Source organism: Carassius carassius, chromosome 1 (assembly GCF_963082965.1).
Source record: "Carassius carassius chromosome 1, fCarCar2.1, whole genome shotgun sequence".
NCBI lineage: Eukaryota > Metazoa > Chordata > Actinopteri > Cypriniformes > Cyprinidae > Carassius > Carassius carassius.
This window is the reverse complement of record NC_081755.1, coordinates 51,269,312-51,296,860: the sequence shown is the minus strand read 5'-3', so window position 1 is coordinate 51,296,860 and position 27,549 is coordinate 51,269,312. Positions and strand designations below refer to the sequence as shown.

Below are 27,549 nucleotides of genomic sequence, written 5' to 3'. Positions count from 1 at the left end.
AAGATTGAGAGTGGATCACACAGGGCTGAATGGCACATTATTTTTAATGGGGAAAAGGAATAGTGAGAACTGTGAAAACTGTGGGGTTAAAGGAAATGTTGAACATGTAATATTTTACTCTAAATTGAATGAGGTGGAAAGACGGGTGTTTAATATGGTTCAGGAGACAGGGCGGGAGTGGAATCTGGTAGGGATACTGGGACGAGAGGGAGAGGAAACAAGAATCACCGGGAAGGCACTATTTAAATTTTTAAAAGACTCAGGGTTGTGGAAAAGAATCTGAATTGGTAAAATGACATGATTATACATACTTCAGTACAGTAGGTGGCGGTATGCACCTTAATCTTGGTTGCAGTCCGCCATTAAATAAGAGAAGAAGAAGAAACTCCTCTTTTTTGTTCTGCTTGAGCTCAACGGCTGCAGTCCTGGATTCAGTGAGAGCTGAGGAACAAATCATTTTCAGCAGAAACCGTGAACTAAGAGTCATCAAAGCTTTCTGACGCAGCTGCAGCGATCTTCTGAGGAGAGGGGAGCAGTTCACGGTATTTCTCATCTTTAAACAACTGGAAAACACACTTTACACTGTATGTTTGAACAGTACACGAGCTCATTTCTGTCTTGTTTTCATCGAGTAAGCTGTTTGTGTGTTTTCTGACTTCGACATTTAAAGCAGCAGCAGGCAGTAAGTAGCTCTATGTGAGGAAAACACACGGAGTTTATTAAGAACTGAGCGATTTTATGTTTTTGTATGTTCCTGTAAATGATGGTTTCGATGTTTGCAGTGATAATGTTGCTGTTAGTCTCGTGATCTGTGAGGAGAATGAATGCGAACCAATATCAATTAATGATGCTGCGATTTCATTGATATCATAATTCTTTTTTCGAGATTTTTCTTAGGCAGATCAAATCTGTTTGTGCAATAAAGTTAGTTTCAAGTTCTATATATCTATGGATAATCGCATTTTTTAAGGGACCGTCTGCAAATTCCAGCGCAAAACCGTAAACAATGCCCAATTTGACATTGATGATTTTACAAGGTTGTAGTAAATGAAAACTCACTTACTGAATGTGAGCTGCAACAATTGGAAAGTTAGTGTACTTGTTTAAAGACGGTGATTGAGGTAAATAGTTGAGCGTGGCACTTAACGGAGTTCTTAAGAAGTATTGGCAAAATGTCACCTGTATTAAGTCAGTCGAGACTGCAATGTACTACAAACCTCCACATACAGTCACAGATGAAATATATTATTAATAAATAGATTTTATGTTTAAATATCTTATCTTCAAATAGAAGAACAGATATTTTATACAATATGTAAATATATTTTGAAATATATATTTAAATATTCGATCTTGGCCGCTTTTTAATATTTTTCACATTTATTAATTTACCTTATATGTAAATACAATTAGATGTCAGACTATGTAAATATATTAATTAGCAATATGTCCATATATTAATTTCTAATATTTATTTTAACATTACATTTCTGTACGTATAAATGTATTAGAAATCTATAAATCCAAACCCAGCTAACAGAGTTACATGAAAACACAACTTGTAATAATCAATGCACACATTCTCAAAGAACTTACACTCTGGTGATTACTTCCTTCCCTCACTGGTGTCTTCTTTAGTCGTTCCCAGACCTCCTTATTTTTCATCTTTCCCTCAAATCTACAAAAACAATAAAAAATTATTAAACATAATTTTATAGACAATTTGGATAAGTCATGAATTGCAATAGTTATATAATCACAATACTTAAGTATGGCAATATTGAATGGGCACAGAAGTAACGGGATAGTATTGAGTATAAAAAATTTAACTCTCTTCAAGAGTGCACAATAACTGAGATTTAAAACTGTTAAAAGAAAAAAGGCTCAAAATATTGCACACACGTAACACAACATCAATATCTCTTCCCTTGGTGTTTTGAACATTTCTGTGTAATGCTGCACGCTGTCACTCAAGCGCATCATTGCTTCAAGAGCATCATTCTGCGCACTGGTTGTGTTTAAGAGCTGTGAGACATACCCTCATTATAATACTTTAGCACAATGTTCTGTCCCATCTATCACATGTTGCTGTCTTCATTACTGTGCTATACATTTAAAAGAAATGTCACGCCGTTTACTGCGTGCTGCTGCAATAGAAGCATTTTGCAGTCGAAATTGGCAGATACTCTGAAATATTGGTATCATTGCATCCCTAAATCCAACCCTGTGGGATTTACCTCTCTCTTTTCATAGTGACAGTCAATCAGATTAGTTTTCTGGTATTGCATGCACATGATTGGCTAGCGTCTGCTCTAGGGTATTTGCATAAGGCGATCTGATTGGAGGACGGCTGCATTGGCGCTTAAAAATGTCAACTTCTGCCACGAGCAATGGACCCACAATTAATTTAGCCAACGCTTGATGTCACTCCATTCAAAGTAAATGAGAGGCGTTGACGATGACGCCCCGTGTGAATGGGGCGTTATATTTTTGGATACCGCTACACAAATCTTTTAACCATGAGAAATGCAGTTCCAGCATGTCCTCACATCCAGGACAGCAGAATTAGAGCTGTAATCGGGCCATAAAAGTTAGGCCCGACAGGACCCGAGCCTGACAGGTTTCGGCCCAAGCCTGACAAGTACATTTTGTGACAGCTTTTTAAAAGCCTGAACCCGTTTACAGCCCGACATTATTCAAATGTGCGCACACACACAGCTCTTTTGCCTTTTGTCAAGAATGAGTCATTTATACATGTTTTAACATAATTTATTCATAACTAACATAGACTAGTCCACTTGAAAGTTGGAATAAAGAAATAAAATAAGTCCTCTGTGACATCATAACATCTCAGCATTCTAGACATAGTCTCATTTAGCCTATAAATCGACCAACGTACCAATAAAAACAAGTCTTTTTTAACTAATTAAGATAAATTTTAAATCAAGATGGATATTTGGCAATAACAAAATTAAGATAAGGCACCGTCAGACATTTAATAAAAGAATAATGCCAATATTAGCGTAAATACTCCGTCCACATTATGCATTTAAGACTCAATCAATATATAGTTATCATTTGAAAAACCTTTACTCACCGAGATTAGGCTAAGCCTACATGTTTTTTGTGGAGGAAAATGATTGAATCCACTGTTGATGTCTTCAGCGCATTCCTCCGCTCACTGATGGTGCGTCATTATTCACTTATTATTCTCATTATAAACATGGTCAAAACTTTTCCACACCTCAGACTTTGCTTTAGTTGCTGGTGCAACCAAAACGTAATCACCAGAGGTAAGGCTCCGTTTTCCAACTCGGCATCCATTTTCGCATCTTTCTTGCGCTAATTGAAACGCATCACATGACCGCTCGTTTACTTCGCAAACCGGAGCGCAAGCCTGAGCCCGCGTAAGATGATATAAATTAAGCCCAAACCCGTCTGGTCCCATCGGGTTCGGCCAAAGATCTTCAGCTCTAAGCAGAATGGTCAGGATGACCTGAAACATATAACCACCTTAAATCAATTTAAATGTGTTTAGTCTTGCGTTGAGTGATGCAGAAACAACCAAGTTTAGTTTTTCCACCCATGCTTCCTATGGAACAGTCTCCATGATGAATGATCTCTTGATCGTGGATCATGCTGCCATCCACTTGGAGATGATTTGGATGATATGTGGTTATGTCTAAAGGGTAATGAATCAATGGAAAGAAAAAAAGTGTCCAGGGTGCTCAAGGAGTTCAAAAAAGGGTTATTTGAAGGTGCTCTTTGGGGTCGGGAATTCAGTAGAATGTAGTAGAAGGAAATCCAAGGCACTCTTCTTTAGAAAATTATAATAAGCCTTTATTGAACTGGCTATTTCGTGATAGAAAATTTAAAAGACATAGGGGAAAAAAAACAACCCACGCATAGCGGCACAAACAGCCTTCTTCAGGGTATGTATTACAATCAAACAATTTACTCTTTTATAGCTGCTGATTAGAAACACCTGAATGACAAATTACATGCACATACAGAGAAGGTCCACTAGGAGGTTACATATCACAAAAAGGGACTGAAATCTATTTCTTCATTCAAACGAATCAATGTTATAAGAAAACTGATAGCAGCACTATTGATCCTGTAGCTTATAATTTTTTCAGTACTGAAAAGTCAGGAACCAAATTAGTACCAGTTCTTAAAACCCATCTCTACTTGTAATAGTTGTCTTGTTCCTGCTGCCTTTTCACCTGATGATAAATGTGTTAATTGTACAGCAATAAATAATACATTTAAACTACTAGGTGGTAACAAATTAATATATTTTCTTTTTAAGCAACTCACTGAATCATTGAACCATTTGTTTTAACTTAAGTTTTAACTAAAGTAACAGATCTAAGAGAGTTTAGCGCTGCGTAGAATGTCATCAAAAATATGTTTTATTGATTTTTGTTTGGGAGCTTCTATAAAAGTAGAGTCTGCACTGCGGATCATAACAGAAAGCTAACAGCTATAACACCAGCATTAAACACTTTTTGTTTTGTTTTAAAGAAGTTGCTCAAAACTCACTTTCAGTCAGCAGCGAGTGTTTTAAATAATGCCCGTGCTCTTTTTCAATTAAATCTCTTTCATTTACAAACTTTATCACCAATTGCTAAGTAAATTGTTTGTGTTTTGTTCTTATATTGATGGCAAATGTTTTTATATATATATATATATATTTCCCAAATAATAGGCTATTCAAATGGTATCTTAATACATGTAGTGCAATAATATGAAAAGTTGTCTGGAGACCAGCTGACCACGTCACTACAACGTTCCCAAAGGGACTAACTAGCGACGTCTTTTGAGGAGGTGCCCACAATGTTTCTATAGGACGTTAGCCGAGATTCCAAAAAATGTATCTTTACCACGACGTCCTCACAATGTCGCGCTGACCAAATGCCGATGAACTGGTGACATCCTCACAGAATTCTGTGTTTTCTGGGCTGTTATTTGACATTATTTACAGCACAAACTGCAGTGACCGCACAATAAGTGGCTGTGCCCAGTATAATTAATATTTAATGCGTAGCATGCCAATTAAAGAGTACACCCCCCAAAAAATGCAAATAATTTAGTCCCCATTATAATATCCATACCTGACATACTTGTGGTTTTGATCACCATTATTCTTCAAAGTATCTTCTTTTGAGTTCTGCAGAAAAACAAAAGTCAGAGGTTTGGTAAGAAATCTGGTTTACTATACATTGAAGTAAATTAACACTTTTCACCAGTCATAGGCTATGCCAATAAATACCAGTTAACCCTGCAATAAAATGCTTGAATACAAATACACATTCAGTAGATCCAAAGCTTGCTGTTGATCAGGTCTACAGTAAATATTCCCTGCAGTTAATGCAAAAAATAACTTGAAGTGGTCTATGCAGACGCTTTACTTGAACTTTACTCCTGTGTGTCTCTACATCCTGAGTGAAAAAGCAATGAACTGTAATGCTGTTTGTGTTGTAGTCACAGAGGTGTGCAGCTGTAAAACCAGGACAGAGATCTTGGGAAAAAAACAAACAAAATGACATTTTCAATATTAAAAGTGATTGTGGACTGGATATTTTTTTTAACCTTTTTATCAGTCTTGGGCATGTCAAAGATTAGTAACAACATTGGCTTTGATGCATTCTTAGTTTTTGATGAGCAATAGATTTAAAAAATTTCTCCCTCATTTGTTGTTCGTGGCTGTTTTTTCCCCATTGACCTCCATTATAACAACAATTTTTAATTGCAAAGACCCCATAAAATCATGCATTCTTGATTGTGGTTTTCCCTTTTGGGAAGAGGTCAAATTTGTTATTTTTACAGATGATCACTAGGTGGGACCATTAACCATTTAGATAGGCCTGTGCATAAAAAGGGTTAGTTTCTGGCTTGTTTATGGATTTATATAGAGTATAATAGCAAATTATAGTATGTGTGTGAGAAAGAGAGCGTGTGAGAGAGACCTTTGTGCACTTACCTTGATGTGTATATATCTGACAAAATCCAAATATGCACCTCAGGTCTCAGAACTACATGGAGTAAACTATAAAAAAAAGTGTTTTTGCACCTGTCACCTTTTGATGTTGAAAAGTATGGACGGCCTATGTGTGAAATATAGAGGTCGACCGATTTATCGGTTTTGCCAAAAAAACCGGCACCGATAGTTGATTTGCTGAAAAAATCGGTTATCGGCAGAAATCCATGCCGATAGTTTTCCGCGTTCCGTCCGTTGCTGGAGCGGTTGATAGTTTCCCAGGTTAAGTCCGTTGCTGGAGCAGCTGAGAAGGCTCTGTTTTCATTATACAGTGTGAGAGTAACCCCTAGTGGCTGAAATCACTGACAGCATGTGCTGCGTGTTTAGACACTTGACGCTGAACAGAGCGAGAACCTTCTGACAGAAAATACTGCCTCGCCTCAGAGCGCCATATAGTTTAACATTAAATTACATTATATTCAGAATAATTGTTAAAGTACATAATGAATTGTATATTGAGCATTTCCATCAAAACGTTTGTCTTTCTGTGACTCTATTCAAGTCTGTATGCTTCATTTATAAAACTATAATATAGATCACTCTTTCCATTTGCTCCTTTTTTTAAACACTGAACTTCAAAATTATCTTTGGGTCATTGCTCATTCTTGAGGTAAACTTGTGTCTGTTTGGTGAATAAATAAACCGTTTTAGAGCTCCGCTCGAGTTGAACGCGATGTGTCCGGAGTGTGTGAGACACTGGTGAGTTCTCCTGGACTGCTGCTCTTTTATATTGATTAGATAATCACTTGAGTGTTCAGTAACAGAAGCAGTTCAAGTGTACTGGGATAATTGTAGGGCCCTATGAATTCCGTGATGCATAAAACGCGGATGGAGTCACGGAATCCATTCATAAAAACAGAATTCACAGTTTAGCTTGAGGTGATTTCAGCGTCTGCCATCTCACTAAAGCCCCTTTCACACTGCACGTCGGACCGGTAAATTGCCGGTACATTGCCGGGTCGCCTTCTGTGTGAAAGCAAACGCGTCCCGGGACTGAACCCCCTGGTCGGATACCTAGTAACATTGCCGGGTTCAATCCCGGGACGAACGGTGTGTGAACAAAAGCCAGATCTAATGCGTGTCGTAGTGATGACGCACGTTATCGCGCGACTCTTTTACTGGCTGTTTTGAAGGAAGATCAACGTTTGCGACAAAAAAAAATGTGCAAACTGTAATGAAGCAGAGATCAGTTAGTCTTCAGCGCTGAAGTTGAGATCGTTCGCTTGCTTCAGTGAAAGTATAACGTGCCTAGCGTTTTCGACTCGTACATTACACGTCACGCCCTGATGTCACGTGTCGTTACGGGTAGAGCCCGACCGATATGGATTTTTGGGGGCCGATGCCGATATTAACTCGAAAAGAGCCGATTTATAAGCCGATATTTTGATTTTAAAAATAATCTGGGTATTAGACCCATTTCCTATAAACTGCATTTACACAACATTCAATAGCAAAATATCTGCCTGTTCTATGTATGTGGGCTGTATAAACCATTTTCCAGAATGGACTATGTTAAAAAAAAAAAAGCCTTAGATTACAGTCTCAATGACTAAACAATTGCACATCAAAAGTATATGTTTTTTAATGATCAAAAAACAGTCTGGTTTTAAACATTTAACACTTTTACTTTCTTCCAGTTGAAGCTGGTTTTAACAGTCTGTGTGTTTACTGTAAATAAATTATAATACTAAAGTTAAAGTATTTGCAGAAGTAGTCCCACACTTTGCTGCTACAGCATTCACCTTTTTCAGCCATCTGTAGGCAGAAAGAGAGACGGAGAAAGAATAAGCATGTGTATTAATAATATCACCATGTATCATTACTCATGTCATCATTAGAATTATAATAATAATAAACTGGGATCTCCTACATAGGCAAAAATGAGAAATATATATATATTTTTTTTATTTGTCAAGCAATAGGTATTACCTACTTATATTTAACAATATTATTTCAACATTTTCCTGTTATGTCTGTAAAGCTGCTTTGAAACAATATGTAAAAAAAAAAAAAAAAAGCGCTTGTTCAGCTCACATTTATTTACATGTCCCCTCTGGTTTAATCATTTCTGACGCACCTACTGTAGTTACTGTAACTACACTATATTTGCTCTCACAGACACATTCACAACAGACCCGTATATCTTCTCCTCTTCTCTTTGTGCAGTCTGAATCAAAACATCGTCTTGCCTACTATTACCGGAAGATTACGGAATCAATTCGAAGTTGAATGGTTAACGTTAGTGTCATGAACACACCGCTGTCAATTTTGAGAAGAACCACCTTCAAACAAGTTAATAGCAAGCATTTAAGGGGCCTGCTAAAAAGGAAGCTATTAGCGTTAGAGTAACGTAACCAGCCTGAATTCACCAAATTGTTCTCTGGACCTGAGGGTAGCCTCTTCTTCCTTGCTTCTCTCTTAATTCTCATCAGCAGGACTAGCGCTATCGCTCGCTTCTTACAACGGGACAGATACATGTTTGCTGCTGACCGAAAGGAGGAGGAACAGACTATGAAAGAGCTCCCGCTAAACATTTTTAAAACTCCGCCTATGCCATAGCGCAGCGCAAATCGCGTTGTATCTGAAGGGCAACGCTGAGCCCAGCGGCAAGCGCCGTGCATACCACGTCCTGTGTGAAAGGCCCAATTACGCGGTCATTATGTGGGAAACACACCGCAATAGAATAAGAATAAGTTAAACGCTAACGTTATAGTTTGACCTCCTATTAACGTTCGCGCTCTTCCACTGATAAACATGGTATTAGCTTTGTGGCTAATCTAATATAGCAATGCATTAGCTGCTGTAAGTGATGTTACAGAATATTTAGAAGTGATAATGATAGGACTGTTAGCTAGAACTACCACACAGTTTTTATATACAGGGTATGAACTAAATCTACAATCATTTCACATGACGAACGACAGACTCACCGTCAAAACAGTTGATCGCTTTCTTCTGTAGTGGACTTCTGGCGCTGTTGTTAACTCTGGAGCTGCAGAGCTCCCTCTGGTGGGCACACTATGCAACACTCATAACATGAGTGAAGCATGAGACTCTGTTTCTCATGTTTCATCGGCCGTGATAAATGCCGATGCCGATTTAAATGCAATTAGCTTATATCGGCCGATAATATCGGCCGGCCGATATATCGGTCGGGCTCTAGTTACGGGACCTTTACGGGTTGTGTGTGAAAGCACACACATATCCTGGGTAATCACTGGTAGTGTGAAAGTGCAAAATCTAGTGACCCGGTAACAATTGCCGGATTACTTTACCCGTGTATTTGCCAGAATCGCAGTGTGAAAGGGGCTTAAATGAGGACGAAAACACATGAAGAAAATTCATTTCGAGTGACTTCATAAGCATCTGACGTGTTTGATTTGAGCAAAAGCATCATATCGCATGTTCAGAATTGTAAAGTTATTCATTTTGCAACCCGTCAAAGTAAAGGTCTGGTTTTGAAGTCTATTGTTCAGTAGAATGTACATCGTCTACTACTAAAATGAAACCAACATAATTTTTGAAGGAATAATCACACAAAATGTCTTCCATGTTTTAATTTTAATAGTAAATCCCCCTTGTTTGCCAAAAAAGTTTGCTTAATTTTATGTAATTAAAAGACGAATAAATTTAATGTTTCATGCCTTGATTTGATAACAATAAAAATGTAAATAGACACAGAATTTTCTGGGGGAAACAATCATTAGGCTTCTTTAAGAAAAAAAAAATTAAGTTTTATGCGTTCAAATAATTAGACGCGCTAAATCATTTTTGGTAACAATAAAAAAATATGGTGAGAAACAATAAAACATTTCATTGGGCCCTAATCATGTAATTTTTCTTAAACTTTCAAAATACTTTTGTTTACTCCATGTAGTTCTGAGAGCTGAGGTGTACATTTTGATTTTCTCAAATATATCAATATAAGTGCGCAAAGGTCTCTCTCTCACACACACTCTTCATATACAAGTCAGAAACTAAGCTTTTTTTGCACAGGCCTATCTAAAGGGTTAATGGTCCCACCTAGTGATCATCTGTAAAAAATATTTTTATTTACCTCTTCCCAACAGGGAAAACCACAAACAATCAAGAGTGCATGATTATATGGTGTCATGGCTTTGCAATCAAAAAATGTCGTTATAATGGGAGTCAATGGGGCAAAAACATCCACAAACAATAAATGAGGGAGAAAAAATTAAAATCTAATGCTGTACAAAAACTAACAATGCATCAAAGCCAATGTTGTTACTAATCTTTGGCATGCCCAAGACTGTGATAAGTTTACAAAAAAATATTGAAAATAATTCATTTAGTTTTTCCCCAAATCAGTGACATCATTTATGAACTTGCCAATTAAAGAGTTGAACATTTTTTAAACATTTGGTAGTTTTGATCAGGACTGAGGTTGATTTAATAGATTTATGCAAAAAAAAAAAAATCTTTATCTGATACATTTTTACAGCAGTTTAATTGAGTGAATGTTTTCATAACGTAAAGACATAGTTTTGTAATCAGGTCAATAAATACCTGTAATATTGTCATCCTCACAGTCGTGACTACATTTTTATGAAAAGCAGGAATATCTGGAGGAGTATCTTCTGAACTGAGATCTGCTGCTGTGAAGATGGAGTTTGTCAAAGAGGAGAGTGAAGAGAACACGAGTGAACCAGAAACCTGGAGAATAAAACACGAGGAACCAGCAACCTGGAGAATAAAACCCGAGGAACCAGAAACCTGGAGAATAAAACCCGAGGAGCCAGAAACCCGGGGAATAAAACCCGAGGAGCCAGAAACCCGGGGAATAAAACCCGAGGAGCCAGAAACCCCGAGAATAAAACCCGAGGAGCCAGAAACTCGGGGAATAAAACCCGAGGAGCCAGAAACGCCGAGAATAAAACCCGAGGAGCCAGAAACCCCGAGAATAAAACCCGAGGAGCCAGAAACCCCGAGAATAAAACCCGAGGAGCCAGAAACCCAGAGAATAAAACCCGTTGAGCCAGAAACCCGGGGAATAAAACACAAGGAGCCAGGAACTGGGAGAATAACCAGAAACCTGGAGAATAAAACACAAGGAGCCAGGAGAATAAAACTCGAGGAACAAGGAGGTTGGTGTTTATTCTGCATTCATCTTTATATACTATTTGTGGTACATACTCAAATCCTTTATGCAAAAATAAGACTTTAAACTATCATTAAATTGTCTTAATTCCATGTTTTACAATTCTTCTGGAAATGTAACTGCACTGACAAGATTTAATTATTACTTTAATTAAACTTTATTTTTGCTTTTTTAAAATCAAGAAACTCTATTGAACTCCGAGCCTGGGAGACAGTAGTGTATTTTTACGCTAGTAGTAGAAACCAGCATGGTAAAGTTAGTTTTAGGTTCAATGTTCGCCAGACATTTGTTTTAGTGTGCCACTACTCTAGTCGTCAGTCCTACAAATATAACACAACCACGATTAGTTTTAACATTATGGAACTACTTTATATCAACATTAAAATATTATTTAAAAACAGCCTAAGTGTATGGTAGCAACAAATTTAAACCAGAGAAAGCTTTGATGTGTTAAAGCAGCGCTTGATGCGTAAGGGACCGTCTGACAATTTCACAGATTGGGTTTAAAACGTCCAATGTATTTTAACTAATGTGACTTCTAACATTTAAAATAAAACATTGCCAAACTGTAAGGCATGTATAACTCAAAGTGATTTACTACAGGTGGGATTTTGCCAATACCTTCCTTCATATATGCAGTACAGTACACAATCATGTTAAAAAAAAAACTACTTTTTTTTTTTTTTTTTAAGCCTTTTGTTTTACTGGGACACAGGAGGTGTCCTCATAAACCATATTTGTTGTAGTACCCATGACATTTTACACAGTTGTGTCCTCATAAACCATATATACCAGTATACACAAATAATTAATAAATGAATAAATATGAATATAAATATAAATAATGTGCTGTAGAATCAAAAGCCACTAGGAGTGTACTACAACCTTTAGAACATGGAAAAAGAGAATTGATAAATGAGTTTATGAAAATATCTGTGTGCTGTACAAGCAGTAAAGGTGTTACTGTGAAAATGTAACCTTTAAGTCAGTCTCGTCACTACGAATGTACAGCAACCAAAAAAAATTGATTGCATAATAATTCTTAGAAAAAAAATACTGAAATTTTTATACACTCTTTGTACAGTAATGGAGATAACAAGTTTCACCTGTAGTAAGGTAGTCTTGAAGCTACAAGCATACCACAACCTTTGGAACATAACTGTAACCCAGATCATACATCCTGAATAGGATTTCTTAGTTATTAATTTAATAATTTTCTCCTATCTGCATATTGGTTCTCCTGGTTAAATATCGCGATGCTTTGTCATACTTTCGCGAGAGTCTCTGCGTCCAATCACGTGACGGCGTGAAGTCACATGACCTGCCGCGGTTTACAGGAAGTAAAGTATGCAGGGGTAGGGAGCATGGCAGACGCAGTGGGACGCCGATGTGGGTAGAGCTGCAGGTCAGTTAGAGTGATTCTGATGTTTTCTGTTATGTGATGATCCTACTTGGCATTTATGGATTGTGTGTGTGTGTTACGATCTCCGGAGTCGTTTACCGTGACCTAAGCTGTAGTAAACGAATGTATGTGAGGAGTGTGATCTATGAATTGGTGAGTGTTGTGAATTGTTACTGTTCATCTAGCTGCTATCTCAGTGGTATTAGATCTGTGGTTTACTCATTCATCGACATCTTAGTGTTATACACTTATAAGGAAATCTATCTGTGCCAAAATTAATATTTTATACTTTGCGGCACTAAGCACTTTATATTTGACCTGGAATATGATTATATTTCCTTCTTTTGTACTGTTTGTATCTAGTTGAAACATTCAGATTAGTTTTTGTCTAATGTTTATTAGGACTTTGGATGTGATTTATGGTTTATATTGTATATTTTTTTATTTAACTGAATGTGTGCACATTGAATTGTTTTTTTGTATTAATTGATTTTTGTTTTATTTAATTGAAATGATGGCTTTGTGTTAACCAGGCCAGGTGATTTTGATGGCGAGCTAACCAAAGAAGCAGGCCTCAAGCCTGTGAGCCCATATAGAGACTGATTTTACACAGTCTGAAGACTGAGCTACTCCTGCTAGGCCGGTAGGGGGCTCCTTGCAGCCCATGAACTTATTCCCCCACACCGCTCCTACTCATTGCCCACTGCAGCACATCCCTTTCACAAACTATTTCACTGTAAACCCTCTGGACCCTGATATCCATATCCAGTGTGGGTTTAATGAACTATGGGTGTGTGGGGATATTGTACAAATGGACTGATGATGACTTGAACTATGAACTGATATGGGTCGTAGTTATTAGATGATTGCCTGATCATGTTGACATTGTGACGTACATGAATTTATTGTTTTTCCCCCATTTGTTTATGAATGGCCATTCAAATTTAATGTTTTAGTGTTTGTTTGTTTTGTTGTAGTTTGAAAATATATGTATTATATCCTATATGGTTTTCTTGATCTCAATTTGTCAACTCTTTCCCAGAGTCGTTTATTAGAATCTTCTGATCGATTAATCTGCTATATGGAAGTTTTATAATCATCTCGAGTATTATTTGCACACATATGGTACAGTAATTTGGCGAGCCAGCCAGGAGAGAGTTGTACAGAGCTGTATGATTTTGTTAATTTGCATATTGTTTTTTTTCTGACTTCTAGTTTTTTCTCTTCCTCTATGGAAATGGATGTTTTGGCACAGTATGACATTAAGATATCTAACTCAGTGTTGGTTAAATACGTAACAAATTCGGACACTGACAAAGAAGTTGTTGATTTTTTTGGAACAGTATGGCGCTGTATCCAAATTTGAAGTCGTCCAATATCCTGATAGTGTTTTCCATAATTGTATGATTGTTGAGTTTGAGTCAGGAAATACATTGGTTGGGTTGTACAAAATCCTACCGTATGTATATATTTGTCAAACTGGAAAAGTAACATATGAGATCGAATAGCTGTCAATCGCTTGTTCGAATTTGGAGACTGAAGTTAAAACGCAAAGTTATATTAGCGACTTGAAGAATGTGGCTAAGCTTACAGGTCAGAATTACACCGATGTTCTTAAAAATGTGATGTCTCTGCTGGGGCAGTCTGTCAGCCAGCTCGAGCCGGGACCCTCACAATTGAAGACTTCTGATGGTGCCGTTGTGACATCTGGAGCAGATGTTCCAGAGCCAGTCCCTGAGAGGAAACAACAACGAGTCTGCCTCGATTCAGCTGCCACGTACACGCCACAACCTTCAAGGCCAGCTATGCTGGACATTAATCCACCACAGGTACAACGTTATGTGGTTGAGCACATTATGAAAAGTGATGACACTGCAATGCATGCTTCCTCTCAAAGACTCAGAACATTTTCGGGACGAATTCCAACACCACAACATGAGATTGATTATGAAACTTGGTGCTCTGGCGTTACACTTCTGTTGAAAGATCCCGCTGTTTCAGATCTGCAGCGTACCAGGAAGATATTGGACAGTTTGTTACCTCCAGCGGCAGATATGGTGAAACATCTTCGACCGGAAACGGCCCCTTCAAGCTATCTCCAAATCCTTGACTCTGCTTATGGAACTGTCCAAGATGGAGATGAACTCTATGCTAAGTTTATGGAGATGTTTCAGGACGCCGGCGAAAAGCCCTCAGGTTATTTATAGCGCTTGCAAGTGGCACTGAACCTGGCTGTGAAGAGAGATGGAGTTTTACCAAAAGATGTTAATAGACACCTGTTAAATCAATTCTGTCGTGGCTGTTGGGACAATGCGCTCATTTCTGATCTCCGGCTGAAACAGCGTAAGTCTGATCCACCAACATTCGCTGAGTTTCTGCTATTGCTCAGAACAGAGGAGGATCGGGATATTGCTAAGGCCCAGCGCATGAAGCAACATCTTGGCGCTAGTAAGCCTCGAGCCAGTGCACATGCTCAATATGCCTATGTAGCAGAAGAGAAAAGCATTGATCGTCTAACTACTATCACCCAACAGCTTGCACAACAGTTAGCAGACATACAAAAACAGCTGAATGCCCTCACAGCTGCCCAGTCTGGCCAAAAGCAATCTGGGTCTGAGAAATTAAACCGCATCAGTAAGTCCACTCAGCCCTCAACCACTGTGCCACAGCTCTCTCATCGTGGTGCATCCTTAGGCCTAAGTTATTGTTATAATTGCGGTGAAGATGGGCATATAAGGCCAAATTGTGACAATCAGTCTAATTCTTCACTTGTTGCATCCAAAAAGAAACAGTTCAGTGACAAGCAGAAAAAGTGGCAAAAAGCAAACCCTCACAGTGACCTGTCGTTAAGCTAGATCGAGTTCTCGTTGAGGGACGAATGGGAACTGTAGAGAACAGACAAAGTTCCACCACGCAGCCACCGATAAGATGCACCAATTTGTCACATGCAGCCCCTGCTAGGACAAGCCCATTTCCACCTGGGTTGATTGGGTCAAGATGCACAGCTCAAGTAGAAATTGCTGGTCAAAATTTCCAATGCTTATTAGACACTGGGTCACAAGTTACAACAATCCCCATTTCAATGTAAAATCAACACTTCTTACATCTTCCTGTGAAGTCATTGGATGATTTGTTGCAAGTAGAGGGAGCTGGAGGCCAAGATGTCCCATATGTGGGCTACATAGAGGTGACTATTACTTTTCCTAAAGAGTTTATTGGTACTGATATGGATGTGTGTACCTTGGCACTTGTGGTTCCAGATGCTCAAAGTGGCTTCCAGTATCACGTCCTCATTGGAATGAACACCCTTGAGTCACTGTACAACAAGCATTTGGAGAGTGACGGTGTCAATGTTAAACTTATCAAGCATGGCTACAGAGCCGTGCTTCAGTTGCTCCAGTTACGGCACCAGCAGGCCCAAGGTTCAAGTGAAGGTGTTGTAAGATTGGCCAGTAAGTCACCTGTCAGTGTTCCAGCAGGCCATACTTTGGTTGTCGAAGGTTCTGTTAACACCAGCATACCATTAGCTGGTGACTGGGCACTAGTAGAGCAGCCAGCTACTCCCTTGCCTGGGGCTTTATGTGTGAAAAGTTGTCTTGTGTCCTTGTCAACCCAAGTACCCTATAAGGTCCCCGTGGTCATTTCAAATGAATCGGAACAATCTGTAACAATTCCATCACTTAGTATTATTGCTGAAGCTGCAACAGTGCCACAGATACTCTCCCATCATGTCATATTTGACTGTTCAAAGAACGCAGATAATTTAGATTTACATTTTGACTTTGGCGATTCTCCCATCCCTCCGGATTGGAGGGAGAGGGTCATCAAAAAACTTAGAGCTATGCCGGAAGTGTTTTGGACTTTGGTCGTACGGATCGAGTAAAGCATCATATCCGTCTTCATGATGAGACTTCATTCAAACACCGTGCACGTCCTATCCATCCAAATGATATTGAAGCAGTCCGCAATCATTTGCGGGATTTGTTAGCAACGGGAGTAATAAGAGAATCGGAGACCCCATTTTCTTCACCGATTGTAGTCGTCAGGAAGAAGAATGGTGATGTTCGCCTTTGCATCAATTATCGTAAATTGAACCTGCAAACGATAAAAGATGCTTACGCGTTACCAAATTTAGAAGAATCCTTCTCTGCACTCACTGGTTCGTGTTGGTTTAGTGTACTTGATCTAAAGTCCGGATATTATCAGATCGACATGGAAGAGGATGATAAGGCTAAAACTGCATTTGTTACCCCTCTTGGGTTTTGGGAATTTAATAGGATGCCTCAAGGCGTGACAAATGCACCAAGTACCTTTCAACGCCTTATGGAGAAATGCATGGGTGATTTACATTTGAAAGAGGTTCTAGTCTTTCTGGATGATCTTATTGTCTTCTCTAATTCCCTAGAAGAGCATGAGAGTCGTCTACTGAGAGTGCTTCATCGACTCCGAGACTATGGATTGAAATTGTCGCCGGAGAAGTGTACGTTTTTCCAATCTTCAGTGCGTTATCTTGGCCATGTGGTCTTTGAACACGGAGTAGAAACGGATCCGGAGAAAATTAGTGCTTTAAAATCCTGGCCAGTTCCTCGAACATTAAAAGAACTGCGCTCGTTTCTTGGATTTGCGGGTTATTACCGCAGATTCATAAATGGCTATGCTGCCCTGGTCAAGCCTTTGAATGATTTGACGAAAGGTTACATCCCTTTTCGTCGTAATCACAGTAAACATCCCGCTGCTGTTAAGAGACTGGATGCAAAACAACTCTTCAATGAGAGATGGACAACTCAATGTCAATCTGCTTTCGACACCTTAATTGACAAGTTGACAACTGCCCCGGTGCTCGGATTTGCTAATCCCAGTCAACCATACATCTTGCATACAGACGCCAGCACCATCGGCCTCTGAGCTGCGCTATATCAGGAGCAAGAGGGAAAGCTTCGTGTTATAGCTTATGCAAGCCGTGGGTTGTCCTCCAGTGAAGCGAGGTATCCAGCCCATAAACTTGAATTTTTAGCTTTGAAATGGAGTGTAACTGAGAAATTTCATGACTATCTCTATGGTGCCAGCTTTATTGTCATTACAGATAACAACCCTGGCTAAATAAGACTAATAGGAAACCCCTTAAGCAGATCACAGATAGTCTAGATTTTACCCAATTGTTGGAAGGTCCTACTAGAATAACCACATCATCTCAGACACAGATAGACTTAATATTCAGTAACAAGCCTGAACGAATTGTAAAAACATTTAATTTTATTACTGGACTGTCTGACCATAATCTGACATTACTGTCAAGAAAACTTACAAAAAAGCGCTTTCATCACTCTAATAAACCTGTGGAGCAACTCAGGATTCCAAAGAATGAAATGGATAATTTTCAAAGGGCAGTACAGCAGACTAAATGGACAAATATACTTACTGGGACCAACATAGAAGAAGTTAGCAAGACGTTTGTCACCAAGTTACAAAGTCTAGTTAAGGAGTTCACTAGAAAGGTAAAAGGAAAGAAAAAAACAAATGCACTCCCTTGGCTTAATATTGAAATATTTAATCTGATGAAGGAAAGAGACACCGCTTTAAAAAGATCATTAAAAACCAAGTTAAATAGTGATAGGCATAGGTTCACTTCATTACGTAATCAAGTAGTTAAAATGATCAGAAAAGCTAAAGCCAATTTTTTTATAACTATTATTAAGGAGGGAAAGGGTAACACAAAGTTGATCTGGGAACAGATTAAGAATGTGATGGGAATTAGCCACAGGCTTAGAAAACAGTTAGAGTTGAACCTGACTGGTAAATTAACACAGGATCCAGCACAAATAGCTGTAGCTTTTAATGAATATTTTATCAATTCTGTGGATGAAATCGCACAGAATTTCCCTCTAACAACGAGAGATATCGTTAAAATAGATGAAAGTAAGCCTTCTTTTAGTATTCAACCTATCTCTGAAATTAAAACCCAGGCAATTATTAATTCTCTTAAAATTTCAACATCAAAAGATATTTATGGAATGGATTCTAAAATGCTTAAATCCCTGAATGAACATCTATCCTACCCTATTACACAAATTTTTAACCAGTCAGTTCTACAGGGGATATTTCCAACTACCTGGAAGACTGCAATTGTAACTCCCATATTTAAGTCAAATGACCCTTTGAACATAGTTAACTACCGTCCAATCAGTCTTCTACCTGTGGTTTCTAAGGTTGTTGAAAAATGTGTATCAGAGCAGCTTGTTTCTTTTTTAAATAATAGTCCATTTACTCTTCATCCGATGCAGTTTGGCTTCAGGGCCCATCACTCTGCAGAAACAGCAAACTGTTTATTTTTAGAGAATGTACGAGCAATGGTTGACAAGGGAGGTGTTGTTGGCGCTGTGTTTTTAGACCTTCGTAAAGCTTTTGACACAGTCAACCATCAGGTCCTTATTGCCAAACTCTCTACTTTTAATTTCTCCACTTCTGCAATTAAATGGTTTGAGTCATATTTAACTGGTAGAACTCAATATGTTTCTGTAAACAACCATTGTTCATTAGCTCTTAATCTATGCACAGGGGTACCACAAGGATCGATACTTTGCCCACTTTTGTTTAGTCTATATATCAATGATCTGCCATCAGTTTGCCTTGATATCAATACATTAATGTATGCAGACGACACTGTAATTTATGCGCATGCCAAGACAAAACATCTGGCTGCTGCCAAACTGACCATAGCTATGGATAAGATCACCAATTGGCTAAATTGTTCATGCCTTCAACTAAATCTAGACAAAACTGTGGGAATGTTTTTTACAAAGAGACAATGTAACATTGTGCCAAATATAACGATTTTAGGTCAAAACATTAGTATTGTGACACAATTTAAGTATTTGGGCGTCATTATTGACTCTAATCTCTCTTTTAAAGCACATATTAAGAAAGTATGCAATAGGGTCAAGTTCAGCTTAGCTAATTTTAGATATATTAGAAATGCACTTACTTTTAATGCTGCCAAATTATTTATGGATGCCATGATTATGTCACATCTAACATATTGTCTGACAAGCTGGGGACAAACTAACAGTTTATCACTAAAGCCATTAGCTATTCTTTATAAAAAAAACTCTCAAAGTCCTGGACCAGAAGCCTAACAGTTCACATCATTGCATTATTCTTAAAAACCATAAACTGTTAAGCTGGGAAGATTTTTTTTATATTCTTCTTAGGAGAGCCACAGTGCTCTCCTAAGAACTCGAAGCATTGATGATTCAGCTGTGAGCAGCATCACCCTGGTAGAAACTATGAGCATGTCTGCTACCGTCATTCCTGACTCCTATTCCAGTGAGTCCCAGGGGTTACCTGTGGTTCCATCGTTGTCTCTGTTGGATCTCAAGGAGAAGCAGAGATTAGACCCTGTGTTGAGAGAAGTTATTCACCAACTTGAAATGTGTGAAAAGGTTCCTTCTACTGCCAGAGCTGAACTTCCAGATCTTCCGCTTCTGTTGCGGGAATGGAATCGTCTTGAGCTCCAAGATGATGTCCTGTACAGAAGACGGCAGGATGATGAACATGTGTCTTTCCAGCTTGTGTTGCCAGAAGCATTACACCCTGTGGTTCTAAGTAGCCTCTATAATGATATGGGTCACATGGGCGTGGAGAGAACACTTGACCTGGTCCGATCTAGTTTTTTCTGGCCACGTATGTCTGCAGATGTCGAAGCCAGGCTTAAGACCTGCGATCGTTGCATTCGACGGAAAGCTTTGCCAGAACGAGCGGCACCCTTAGTAAATATCCAGACCAGTCGACCACTTGAGCTGTTATGTATGGACTATCTATCGCTTGAACCTGATAAGAGTAATACCAAATATATTTTGGTCCTTACTGATCATTTCACTAAGTACGCCATGGCTTTTCCAACTGCCAATCAACAGGCGAAGACTGTTGCGAAGTGCTTGTGGGAGAATTTTATCGTGCATTATGGGTTCCCTGAGCGCCTACATACAGACCAAGGGCTTGATTTTGAGAGTCACCTGATTAAGGAACTCTGTGCCATAGCTGGCATTAGGAAGAGCCACAATACACCTTACCATCCTCGTGGGAACCCAGTTGAGAGGTTTAACAGGACGTTGCTTAGCATGTTGGGTACATTGGACCCAGAGCAGAAGATAAGGTGGAAGGAGTACGTTAAGCCACTCGTTCATGCTTATAATTGTACCCGAAATGAAACCACGGGTTTTACTCCATATGAGCTGATGTTCGGCCATTGTCCAAGACTCCCTGTGGACCTAGCTTTCAACTTGCCTCTCCTGAGGCCGTCCCCTCGTTCGCACTCCCAATATGTGCGAAACCTGCGTTCTCGGCTGGAAGAGAGTTACCAGTTGGCTTTTAAGAATTCTGTGAAGTCTGCAAAAAGAAACGAGGCTAGATTTGATCAAAGAGTGAGGCCAGTCCATCTGGAAGAGGGGGATCGCGTGCTTGTCCGTAACGTAAGGCTCAGAGGCTAGCATAAATTGGAGGATAAATGGGAAAAAGACATTTACGTTGTGATTAGACGGGCTGGCGATCTTCCTGTTTATCGGGGACCTTGCATCGGGACCTTCTTCTTCCTTGTGGGTTCCTCCCGCCAAGTAAAGAACCGGTATCGCAAGTAGATGTTCCTGCTCGTAGGCCCCAAACTCGAAGTCAGCAGAGACGGGTTGAGGACCTGAAGGAGACTCTGGATGAGGATGAGGAGGAATGGTGTTCTTCCAAACTCCCAGTTTTACCCACTGTGCAGTTCAGTGTTGAAGGTACACTTCCTGCTCGGTCAACCATCAGTATCCCGGAACAGTTGGTTCCTTTACCTGTTGAAGGGGAAACGTCTCTATCGGTGGCGGCTGTGGATCAATCTATGATCATGGAGGGAGTCGTTTCTGAAGGGGATGTTGAGTTGGAACTGGAATTAGATCGTTTACCTGAGCCTGAACCAGTTTCTGAGAGGTGTCCGCCTGTGGGAAATTCAGAGCTTGACGTCCCAGTAGAGACATCACTCGAGTCCATTGTTCTATCGCCTTGCTCCGCTAACGTACCTTCTGTGGTTTCTGAGTCTGTGGATGATTTAACCGGGCAGCCTGTTCGTCGTTCTGTTCGACGGCGTCAATTGCCATCACGCTTCCAGTATGCTGCCCTGGGTAAACCATTGATCTCGGTAGTGCAATCTTTGTTCCACAGTTTAGCAGATGCATATGGGGAAGTTTTTACCAAGCCTGTGTCTAAGCCGATATGTACTCGGGTTCATGTTGTTTAGCATGCTCGGGAGTTGCATGGTTTTAAGGGGGGAGGGTGTAACCCGGATCATACATCCTGAATAGAATTTCTTAGTTATTAATTTAATAATTTTCTCCTATCTGCATATTGGTTCTCCTGGTTAAATATCGCGATGCTTTGTCATACTTTCGCGAGAGTCTCTGTGTCCAATCACGTGACGGCGTGAGGTCACGTGACCTGCCGCGGCTTACAGGAAGTACGCAGGGGTAGGGAGCATGGCAGATGCAGTGGGACGCCGATGTGGGTAGAGCTGCAGGTCAGTTAGAGTGATTCTGATGTTTTCTGTTATGTGATGATCCTACTTGGCATTTATGGATTGTGTGTTGTGTTACGATCTCAGGAGCCGTTTACCGTGACCTAAGCTGTAGTAAACGAATGTATGTGAGGAGTGTGATCTATGAATTGGTGAATGTTGTGAATTGTTACTGTTCGTCTAGCTGCTATCTCAGTGGTATTAGATCTGTGGTTTACTCATTCATCGACATCTTAGTGTTATACACTTATAAGGAAATCTATCTGTGCCAAAATTAATATATTATACTTTGCGGCACTAAGCACTTTATATTTGACCTGGAATATGATTATATTTCCTTCTTTTGTACTGTTTGTATCTAGTTGAAACATTCAGATTAGTTTTTGTCTAATGTTTATTAGGACTTTGGATGTGATTTATGGTTTACATTGTATATTTTTTTATTTAACTGAATGTGTGCACATTGAATTGTTTTTTTGTATTAATTGATTTTTGTTTATTTATTTAATTGAAATGATGGCTTTGTGTTAACCAGGCCAGGTGATTTTGATGGCGAGCTAACCAAAGGAGCCGGCCTCAAGCCTGTGAGTCCATATAGAGACTGATTTTACACAGTCTGAAGACTGAGCTACTCCTGCTAGGCCGGTAGGGGGCTCCTTGCAGCCCATGAACCTATTCCCCCACACCGCTCCCACTCATTGCCCACTGCAGCACACCTCATTCCTTTCACAAACTATTTCACTGTAAACCCTCTGGACCCTGATATCCATATCCAGTGTGGGTTAAATGAACTATGGGTGTGTGGGGATATTGTACAAATGGACTGATGATGACTTGAACTATGAACTGATATGGGTCGTAGTTATTAGATGATTGCCTGATCATGTTGACATTGTGACGTACATGAATTTATTGTTTTTCCCCCATTTGTTTATGAATGGCCATTCAAATTTAATGTTTTAGTGTTTGTTTTTGTTGTAGTTTGAAAATATATGTATTATATCCTATATGGTTTTCTTGATCTCAATTTGTCAACTCTCTCCCAGAGTCGTTTATTAGAATCTTCTGATCAATTAATCTGCTATATGGAAGTTTTATAATCTTCTCGAGTATTATTAGCACACATATGGTACATAACCCTTTTGGTCAATTACAGTAATTATTTATGTACTTTTGTAGTTATTTTTGATAACTACTCTTGTTGTAACTTCTAGCCCAAAATGTTTCTCTCCTTCCTGGGAGTTGGTGGGGTGGCATAAATGTTTTCTCTGAAATTGGTCACCATAGTCTTTGCTTAAGCTTTTTGTGTTATTAAATAATCATTTAAATAATAATAAAAAATAGCCTGTATGATCATATTCTCATTACCAAAAAAAAAAAAGATCTCTTTACCGCAACTGGCCTTAAATTGTTGCGGTAAGTGAAAATGGTGTTGTGGAGGTTGAGGTTTCTTAGGATGTTTTGCTTACAACAGAGAAACCATGAAACCATGATGATTTAGCCAATTTTTTACTCAATGTATATAATCAGACATTAATGAAGTATAAGACATTTTTTAATCCAACAGTTTTTCTAAATGTGTAAAACTACCCATTTTGGCAGTAATAATCAATTTGTTGCGTACACTTTCTGACAAGAGAAATTTTTACCTTAACAATATGAAGAGATCGGACTACTTGCAGGTACTATTTTGAAGGTTCTGCCATATGTGTTGCATAATTTAAAATCAAGATTTATCTAATAAAAAAAAATGTGTGTTTAAATGGCCCTCAAAAAATGTTGCAGAAGATGAGTTCATCAGTCATGGACACTTTATTTTTCGACTATTGTATCGTTAATATTATACACGAATATTCAGTCTGTCATTTTTCTGTAGTGTGAAAAAATCTAGCAGAATATCCATTTACTTTTTTCAGAATATTTTAATTCGAATTTGTTTAAATTACAACATGAGTTCAGACATAGCTTGACGCATTGCGGTAATGAGAATTTCAGCAGAAAATTCAATAAAATGCAAAAAATATATTATTCCTATGTTGAAATACACTGTGTGTAAGGTAGAGAACAGTATTGTCTTTATTATGATGTTTTATATATTACTAAATTGCATGTTTAATATTTAAAATAATTAGTGCCATGGCGTTTTAACAGATTCGTGAGAATGACCCAATCAGTGATCTGTGATGTGTAATTATTCGAGTTCAGTCAGATTGTATTTGTCTCAAAGTGTTCAGTGTTTTATGTGTGTGTGAATTAGTGACCAAACTAAACATTGTTTCTCCCAATGATATGAATGTAATATGTTACTCAAATGGTTAAATCATAGAAAGTGATCAAAGAACAAACCTTGTTTGTTGGAGCTGTCAGTGTGTAGTGTTTCTTTACAAAGTGATATCACCATCTATTGACCTGTCAGCATAATGCAGTGTTTTGAGTTATTTTCATTGCACTGTGTTAACAAAGGACAGTTTTGACATCGTTTTCGTACACCAATATTTTATACTCTTATTTTTCAAATTTACCATTTGATTTTCATTCTTTTTTTATAGGCCTAATGAAAATGAAAGAAGAAAGGCAAGATCTGAATGAGGTGGAGGAGGAATATCAGGATCAGAAAGATCATGATGACAATGGAGAAAAATCTGTGAGTTCCAGCCTTAAAAAAACAGGAGTCAAGAGGCCTTTCAGCTGCTCTCAGTGTGGAAAAAGTTTCATATATAACAGTAATCTTTGGGCTCATATGTTAATTCATACTGGGATAAAGCCTTTCAGCTGCTCTCAGTGTGGAAAGAGTTTTACACTGAAAGAACACCTTAAGAGTCATTTGGTAACTCACTCTTCAGAAAAACCTTTCAGTTGCTCTCAGTGTGGAAAGAGTTTTACATATAAAGTAAGCCTTAAGAACCACATGCTAATTCATACTGGAATAAAGCCTTTCAGCTGCTATCAGTGTGGACAGCGGTTCATACGTAACAGTAATCTTAAGGCTCATATGTTAATTCATGCTGGGATAAAGCCTTTCATCTGTTCTCAGTGTGGAAAGAGTTTTACAATGAAAAATAACCTTAAGAGTCATTTGGTTACTCACTCTTCAGAAAAACCTTTCAGTTGCTCTCAGTGTGGAAAGAGTTTTGCATGTAAAGTAAGCTTAAAGGATCACATGTTTATTCATACTGGAATAAAGCCTTTCAGCTGCTCTCAATGTGGAATGAGTTTTACACGGAAAGTAAGCTTAAAGGATCACATGTTTATTCATACTGGAATAAAGCCTTTCAGCTGCTCTCAGTGTGGAAAGAGTTTTACACTGAAAAATAACCTTAAGAGTCATTTGGTAACTCACTCTTCAGAAAAGCCTTTCAGTTGTTCTCAGTGTGGAAACACTTTCACATTTAAATCAAGCCTTAAGAGGCACATGTTAATTCATACTGGAATTAAGTCTTTCAGCTGCTCTCAGTGCGGAAAGAGTTTTACACAGAAAGAACACCTTAAGAGTCATTTGGTAACACACACTTTAGATAAACCATTCAGTTGCTCTCAGTGTGGAAACACTTTTGCACGCAAAGAGAACCTTGAGAAGCACATGTTTATTCATACTGGGATAAAGCCTTTCAGCTGCTCTCAGTGTGGAAAGAGTTTTACACTGAAAGCACACCTTAAGAGTCATTTGGTAACACACACTTTAGATAAACCATTCAGTTGCTCTCAGTGTGGAAACACTTTTGCACGCAAAGAGAACCTTGAGAAGCACATGTTTATTCATACTGGGATAAAGCCTTTCAGCTGCTCTCAGTGTGAAAAGAGTTTTACATATAAATCAAGCCTTAAGAGGCACATGTTAATTCATACTGGGTAAAAGTCTTTCACTTGCTCTCTGTTTGGAAAAACTTTTACACAGAAAGGACATTGCAAGGTTCATTTGGTAACCCACTCTTCATAAAAGCCTTTCACCTTGGGGATTTAAAGTAAATGACTGTTTTTCTGAATGACATCAACTGGATCACCTCAAGGATGTGTCCTCTCCCCCTTATTATTTATCTTGTACACAAAGACTGTAAGAGTAGTTTTAGAAATGGGCATATTATAAAATTTGCTGATAATTCCGTAATCGTTAGCTTAATGAGTGAGGAGGATTCCATGTTTGGCCCTGTGGTTTGATTTTATTATGTGGTGTCAATGTTTTCTTGAAACATACTTTAAAGGCAAAATACGTAATTTTCACCGCTGGAGGGCGTGTATTCAAAATAAGCCGTCTAAGTGAAACAAGGCCAATGAACAAACGTGACACATGTATAGCTTGAAGGCGTTTATTATGCCATAGTTGATCACCTCTGCTGCTTCTAGTCGTGCGTATGAGAGGTAAAGCAGCGCTGTTTTCTCATACTAGGATACGTTTGAAAGTCCTGTTATAATGCTACTCTGTGCGGTCATCACCGGTCTATTAAAACGCAAAACATTAAAGCGTCTTTGGTGTTTCCATGTTTTCTACAAAACAAAACCAGAAATGGAGGGCTTAAGAAGTAATTGGCAGGTGACACAATGAGACTATGGGCACTGTCCGTGTAACTAGTTTTAAACATTCTTTGAAACATTCGGGATAATGTAAGTACACAAGTCAGCAAAATATTTAACACTTCTAGTGGTTTTGGGATATTGTAATCTTGCATATTGTGCATTTAATGTTTCTAAAACTAAGGAGATGACTATTGATTTTAACTCTTGGATGAAATCTATTTAGTATAAGCAAACAAGCATTAATGGAGTAGGATTCGAGAGTGTTGAACAGTACAATTTTTTGGGCACTGTGTTGGATAACACATTTTAATTTTCTCCCAATACTGAGGTTTTGTGTAAGAAGCAATACAAAGATTGTATTGCTTGTGGAAACTAAGATTATTTAATGTGGACAAAACATTGATATTTATGTTCTACAGATCCTATATTGAGTTACTGTCATCTTTTTCACAGTTGTGCTGGTTTAATTCTCTAAAAGTGAAAAACATGAATTGTCTTGATAGTAAACCAGGGAAGTAAAATAATTTTGTATCCGCTCAGTTGTAAAGTTTTAAAATTTAAGGTAAGAACTTTTTAGGAAGGAAATGTATTGTTTTTGTTGTTTATGTTAAATTTTTGATTGCTGCAACCAAATTGCCTTTGGAAAATAAATAAAATGAACTGAACTGAACCTGCTCTCAGTGTGGAAAGTTTTTTGTGTGTAAAGGAATACCTTGAGACTCACATTTTAAAGGGGTCATCGGATGCCCATTTTCCACAAGTTGTGACTCTTTTAGTGCTGCGTTTGATACAATTGACCACAACATTCTTTTGCATAGACTTGGGACACTTTGTTGGCATCAGTGGAAGTGCATTAGCATGGTTTAAATCGTACTTGTATGACCGCCATCAGTTCGTAGCAGTGAATGAAGATGAATCCTATCGATCACAAG

The 27,549-nt window shown here is 38.5% G+C and overlaps 3 protein-coding genes across 4 annotated transcripts in view; all 3 read left to right on the top strand.

Moving 5' to 3' along the window:
- The window catches only part of LOC132160987 (gastrula zinc finger protein XlCGF46.1-like), a 103,533-nt gene that overhangs the window by 42,464 nt on the left and 33,520 nt on the right, over positions 1–27,549 (top strand). The window lies entirely within an intron of this gene.
- The window catches only part of LOC132161191 (zinc finger protein 135-like), a 76,234-nt gene that overhangs the window by 16,760 nt on the left and 31,925 nt on the right, over positions 1–27,549 (top strand). The gene's annotated exons all lie outside the window — the stretch shown is intronic.
- LOC132159104 (gastrula zinc finger protein XlCGF57.1-like) lies at positions 399–26,272 on the top strand. Its single transcript, XM_059568708.1, has 3 exons — positions 399–542; positions 10,594–11,148; positions 24,655–26,272. The coding sequence occupies exons 2-3, from the start codon at positions 10,668–10,670 to the stop codon at positions 25,956–25,958; spliced, it is 1,785 nt and encodes a 594-aa protein (XP_059424691.1). The 5' UTR covers positions 399–542; positions 10,594–10,667; the 3' UTR covers positions 25,959–26,272.

Coding starts and splice junctions, on each gene's coding strand:
- LOC132159104 (XM_059568708.1), top strand. CDS start 10,668: ATGGAGTTTGTCAAAGAGGAGAGTGAAGAGAACACGAGTGAACCAGAA. Junction 11,149..24,654: donor AAAACTCGAGGAACAAGGAG/GTTGGTGTTTAT, acceptor CTTTTTTTATAG/GCCTAATGAAAATGAAAGAA.